The 5,990-nt window shown below is 40.6% G+C and overlaps 1 protein-coding gene across 1 annotated transcript; it reads right to left on the bottom strand.

Annotated features, from left to right (window-relative positions):
• Positions 1 to 749: 749 nt before the first annotated feature.
• Positions 750 to 1,820, bottom strand: LOC104588705 (uncharacterized). Its single transcript, XM_088895077.1, has one exon. The coding sequence runs from the start codon at positions 1,818 to 1,820 to the stop codon at positions 750 to 752; it is 1,071 nt and encodes a 356-aa protein (XP_088751203.1).
• Between the last annotated feature and the right edge of the window lie 4,170 nt (positions 1,821 to 5,990).

Below are 5,990 nucleotides of genomic sequence, written 5' to 3'. Positions count from 1 at the left end.
GAAAATATGCTAATCATACACCTTTGGAAAGTGGCTCGGGCATTGCAGAGGCCAAAGGGCATGCGACGATATGCAAAAGTCCCGAATGGGCATGTAAAAGTCATCTTTTCTTGATCCAACAGAGCAATTGCAATATGAAAATAACCTGAATAGCCATCAAGAAAATAATAGTAAGAATGACCAGCTAACCTTTTAAGAATTTGATCAATAAAAGGTAAAGGGAAATGGTCCTTGCGGGTTACAACATTTAATTTTCTGTAATCTATACAAACCCGCCACCCATTCTGAACACGGGTAGGAACTAACTCATCATTATGATTTTTCACAACAGTTTTTCCAGTCTTTTTAGGAACCACTTGAATTGGGCTAACCCAATTGCTATCTGAAATAGGATAAATCACTCTAAGTTCAAGAAGTTTGAGGATCTCCTTCTTCACTACATCCATCATGGGTGTGTTTAACCTTCTTTGTGGTTGATGGGAAGGCTTTGCTCCCTCTTCAAGTAAGATGTGGTGCATGCATGTAACTTCCTTCCGTCTCCAAGGAACACGTACTTGAGGTGACTAGGGAGAGGCTTCAAATTTGGAATAGGGGCCTGCAAAACAGAGGATAAAGGTCTCCTGTTAGAAATTGGTAACGTAATATAGGGAACGTTACCTGACTATTATAACTTCAGAAAATCATTCAACGCTGCAACAGTTTCCTACAAATCAGTACTCAAGATTAACTCCTCCTTCTCAAGATGCTTGTTAATGGAAATTTCCAATCCATCCATCTTTCCCATCAAGTTCAAAAACTTCTTGTGCTAGAGAATCAATCACATCAATAGAATAAATAGGATTATCATCACTAGGATATTTCATGGCATCATAAATATTAAACTTAACAATTTCACCATCAAATTCCATGGTGAGTGTGCCACTATGAACATCTATCTTAGTCTTGGATGTCTTAAAGAATGGTCTTCCTAACAAAATAGGAGTATTTGGATCACCATTATCCATATCAAGCACGTAGAAATCAGTAGGGAAGGCCAAATCATTAACTTGCACAAGAACATCCTCAGCTACACCCTTAGGATAGGCATTATATCTATTAGCCAATTGAATCACAACACCAGTTTTATTCAAAGGTCCAAGTTTCAAAGAAGCATATATAGAATATGGCATGACATTGATAGAAGCTCCTAAATCTAACATGGCCTTCTCAATTCTAGTGTTACCTATCGTACAAGGGATAGTAAACATACCTGGATCTTTACACTTCGTAGGGAGTTTTCTTTGAATAACTACAGAAACATTCTCCCCTACTCTCACCTTCTCACATCCTTCAAGTTTCAGTTTCCTCTTAATTGTACACAGTTCTTTCAGGAATTTAGCATAACGAGGTATTTGTTTAATAGCATCTAAAAGTGGAATATTTACCTCGTATCTACGAGAAGTCTCATATAAATCTTTATTTTTCTCATCTTTTCTAGATTCTACTAAAGCCTGAGGAAAAGGAGGTACTGGTTTATAATCAAAAAGAGGTGGAAACTTACGCTTAGGTACGCCATCGTCATTGGGAACGTTCCTGTCTGTAACGACGTTTTTCTTCTTTTCTTGCTTCGACGATGTAGGGGGTGCCTTTACTGGAATCTCAACCTCTTTACCACTTCTCAAAACGATTGCACTTGCATTTTTTCTTGGATTTACTACCGTTTGAGAGGGTAATTTCCCCAAACTTTGCACCTCTAGCCGACTAATTGCGGTTGCCATCTGGCTCATCTGATTGTCCAAACATTGAATACTGGCCCTCACCTCTTGTTGAAATTGTTTCATCTCTTGTTGAAATTGCAAAGTATTAGTGGCAAGAGACTTAACAATATATTCTAAAGACATACCAGAATTAGAAGTTCAGCCCGATTGTTGTCTAGGGGGGTATGGCTGCTGATATTGCTGGAAACTTGGGTGGTTTTGAGTCGTGGGTTGATTTATTTGTGGATTCCCATAGCTAAGATTGGGGTGATCCCTCCATCCTGGGTTATACGTGCTTGAATAGGGATCATACTTCCTTTGCGGTTGTCCAGGAAAACCACCTGCCGCATTCACCTGCTCAATGGCCTCCTCTTGAAGAGTTGGGCACATATCGGTTGGATGTCCTACTACCGAAGAGTAAGAGACCCACATTTATTATGGAAAGACATTTGAGAGATTACTAATCATAACCGCCATGCGCCATCATCCACTAGCTTCCCTGATCTCCATCAATAGCAGAATCGGATGTGACATCGAATCACTCACCATCAATTAACACCACGCATCGAGCGAGAATTCCTGCACCACCAAACAGGGGGGCTTCGCCCTGCTAAAACAACAGTAAAACCATCTCTTTCCAACTCCCTTTTCCATCGTTAGTGGTCAAGGGGGCTTGGCACTTACATGGGTATAGTGCAAAAATGCCCAAGTGCCCCTAACTAACACCTTTTTGCCAATGGCCAGGGGGGCTGAAATTCGTAAACTCTACTCAAGTTTGCTCATCGGCAAAAAGGGATATCTTGTTGTTAAAAACAAGTTTCCTATCGTCCTTTGATAATTCCTTTCCTATCAATGGTCAAGGGTCTTGAAGCACGCACGCGAAGCATGGCATCAACCATTGATAGAAAATAAATCATCGAAAGATGGGGGGGGGCTAAAGCATGGAATGTAGGAAACCCCTTTGATGATTAGATACCTGATATATGTCCAAGATTATGAACACACAAAACATTAATAAGCAAGGAGGGCTGACAAAACCGTGAAATAAGAACAAATCCCCCGACCCAAATCACACAAACAAATCCACCATAGGACATAAAAGCAAATGAGAAAGCAAAATGCTTATCGATAAGCTCCCACTTACCGATAAGTAGGGGGGCTAATGTAGGTACATAGTGCTCACCTAATCCCTTAGAGCACAATAGATACTGAATTTGTACCACAAGGATGCTTGCGATTAATCCATAATCAGTCTTGCCTCGCAATAAATCTGCAATGAACCCACTCCCAACATAAATGCATAGCAAATACAAATCAAACTAGGGAAAGAGACCATGCACACTGGGTCTGATGACAAACTCTGGACCGTTATGGGGCCACGGTTCATCGAAACCAGGACTAGATATTTGTTGCACATGAGGCTTTTTTTGATCACCGGTGTGACCAGGAACCACGTAGGATCATTAAAAGATTTACTCATTAGGCGATGACATCATTAAGACCACATCAGATAAGTGAGACACGAAAGGCAGTAATACACGTGGGTTATGAGGATCTCTAGGAGAAAGGAAAGATAATCTTCGGGAGATCCCATAAAGACACATGGCGAAACCCTAGCAACATCCTGATGGGATGAGAGATCCATCGTATGGATGCCCAAATCTTGCGGAATAAAGGGGCGAATTTCAAAAATTTTTCTCTTCCAATCAACTGGGAATCGCATTCCCTATTTAGAAAATCATATTTTCAAGGATCAATCTTGAACCATAAACTGAACCAGATCAGAACCAAAAGTAATAGGAGAATATTATACCTGATACGGAGAAGTAATATCTCCCAACGAAGGTGTTCACGTCCAAGGAAGGATCCAAAAACTGCTCCCACTGAAGATGGCGCAGTGCAGGATGGAGCAGAATTAGTAGTATTCTTCTCCAAGAATTCTGTCCTTCGCAAGAAACAGCAGGATGGCACGTGAGCACAACTTCCTATCAATTCTTTCTCAAAGAACTGATGTCAAGATCAAATCTTGACTTCTCCCACAACTGGAGATCGAACTGGCAAACAGGGCGGCAAGAACAAGGAGGCGGCAAGAAAGAATTCTGTAGGGTTGCTTAATTCTTTCTTCTGTCTTTTTCAGCACTCAAGAGAATGTGAATAATCTCTATTATTTTAGCTGCCTCCCCCTCCTTAATTGTAACCCCAAAGGATCAGCTCCTCATCCAATTAGGAGTTGCTGATCCAAATCTTATTTGGATCAAAACATCTATTTAGGTGGTAAGGATTAACCCCTATCTTATCTGCAGATTAGATTAGTTTTCTCCTAATCTCATTAGGAGGTTTCTAGATCTGAATCACATTTAGATCTGGACTCTCTGAGTGGATAGGGTCAAGACCCTATCCTATCTGCTAATCCATCTCAGAATTCGCCCCCATATTTAACTAATTAAATAGCTCAGTTCGAAATGGGCTTTAGGTCCATTAAGCTTATGTGCTCACTTAACCTTCCTAACTGCTGCCCAGTTGGGCTTCCTTGTATGGTGTGGGACCCAAGCATTGATCTACACATCAGCCACATGGGTTTGGCCCAACTTTTGTTACAAGGCCTGGCCGAATACACTGTTATGGACAGTGCACCCCCTGAAATCCATCAAATGGGCTCTATGGGCCCAACACTTACCCTAAGTGGTCCCGGGGCCAAGCCACCTTGTAACATCCAGGGACTGTCGACAGATGCAACATTAGCCTATCAGGTATTATCTTCAATGGTCTTACACTTAACCTCTCAGCCCATAATGATCATACACTGCCCGACAAGAGAGGACCTCTCCCTCGGCTGCAAGGAACAGTATTGCACTCTCTACTTATATGGATCCCGGGAATTAAAACCTTTTTGCAAACCTTTTAGAAACCATAATATATATACTTTTATATCTCATATAAAATGTACTTTGCAAAACAAATCTCAACGATTGAAATCGGCTACCGGCAGTCTTGGTTTCCATCAGTGAGAGTGCATCCCCAATCATTACCTTTGTCTGACAAAGGGGCTGATCCTGTCACTATGATCACCCACTCAAAAGTCCTTTGGAAAGGAGAAGACAATCTGGGGAGCAATCAAAAGTCCTCCAAGAGAGCTTCAGCTTTCAAGGAAGTAGTCAGTAACCTAGGAGGAGAAGAAGGCGGTGGCAAGGAGAAGACAAGCTCATCGATCTCAACTTCAAGGGCGACATCATGAGTTCTTTCTTATACCTTGTTTGGTTAATCTTCTTTATCATGAACTAGTTTATTTATAGCTGGGGCTATGGAAAGCCTAACCACGACCATGGATTGATTTTTATTTAATTCAACCAAGCTGTTTTTATTTTCATATTGCCCCCAAAGATCAAGGACCCAGGGAGTTTTTCTATTCCTTGCACCATAGGAGATACTGAGTTTGAGAAAGCTTTATGCGATTTAGGTGCCAGTATAAATCTAATGCCATATTCTATTTTTGAAAAACTTGGATTGATAGAAGCATTAAATATCCTAGGGGAATAGTAGAAGATGTTTTAGTCAAAGTGGGCAATTTTATTATTCCTGCTGACTTCATTGTGTTGGATATGGAGGAAGATAGGACAATGCCTCTGATTTTAGGGAGACATTTTCTTGCTACTGGTAATGCTTTAATTGATGTGCAAAAAGGTTTACTTACTCTTACAATCAATGGTGAAGAAGTGGTGTTTAATGTATTTAAAACCATGAAATATCCCAACACAATTGAACATGAAATATATGCAATCGATTGCATTGATGTTTGGGCAGCTGAAATTAACGCATCTAAATTAGATGATCCTTTAGAAAGCTACATTCTTAATTCTTGTAAAAATGTGCAGGTCTTGGATGAGGAAGTTAAGGAGGTATTGAACTATTTGGAGGCCAGTTAGGAAGGGTGCAAGCCAAGACAAGGAAAAGTTTTACCACTGGATGGACCGACCTCTACCAAGCAATTGCGACCTTCCATTGAAACACCTCCAGCTCACACAAAACTCCTCCCATCTATTGTGCAGGCCCCTATTCCAGATTTAAACCCAACCATGATGGATGAGAGGGGAAAACATCGGAAATTGCAACTACAAGACCCGGAGGATCCGATTTATGATTAAAAATAGGGAAGTTTGTTTTTCTTTTTTTTTTCTCTTCTTGTTTTTACAGTTAAGTTATTTCCACCTTTTCTTTTTACCTTACATTGAAGACAATATGTAGACTAAGTGTGTG

This window comes from Nelumbo nucifera, chromosome 1 (genome assembly GCF_055504915.1).
Source record: "Nelumbo nucifera cultivar China Antique chromosome 1, China Antique-T2T, whole genome shotgun sequence".
NCBI classification, from domain to species: Eukaryota; Viridiplantae; Streptophyta; class Magnoliopsida; order Proteales; family Nelumbonaceae; genus Nelumbo; species Nelumbo nucifera.
This window is presented reverse-complemented; position numbering and strand designations above follow the sequence as displayed.

Coding starts and splice junctions, on each gene's coding strand:
- LOC104588705 (XM_088895077.1), bottom strand. CDS start 1,820: ATGAAACAATTTCAACAAGAGGTGAGGGCCAGTATTCAATGTTTGGAC.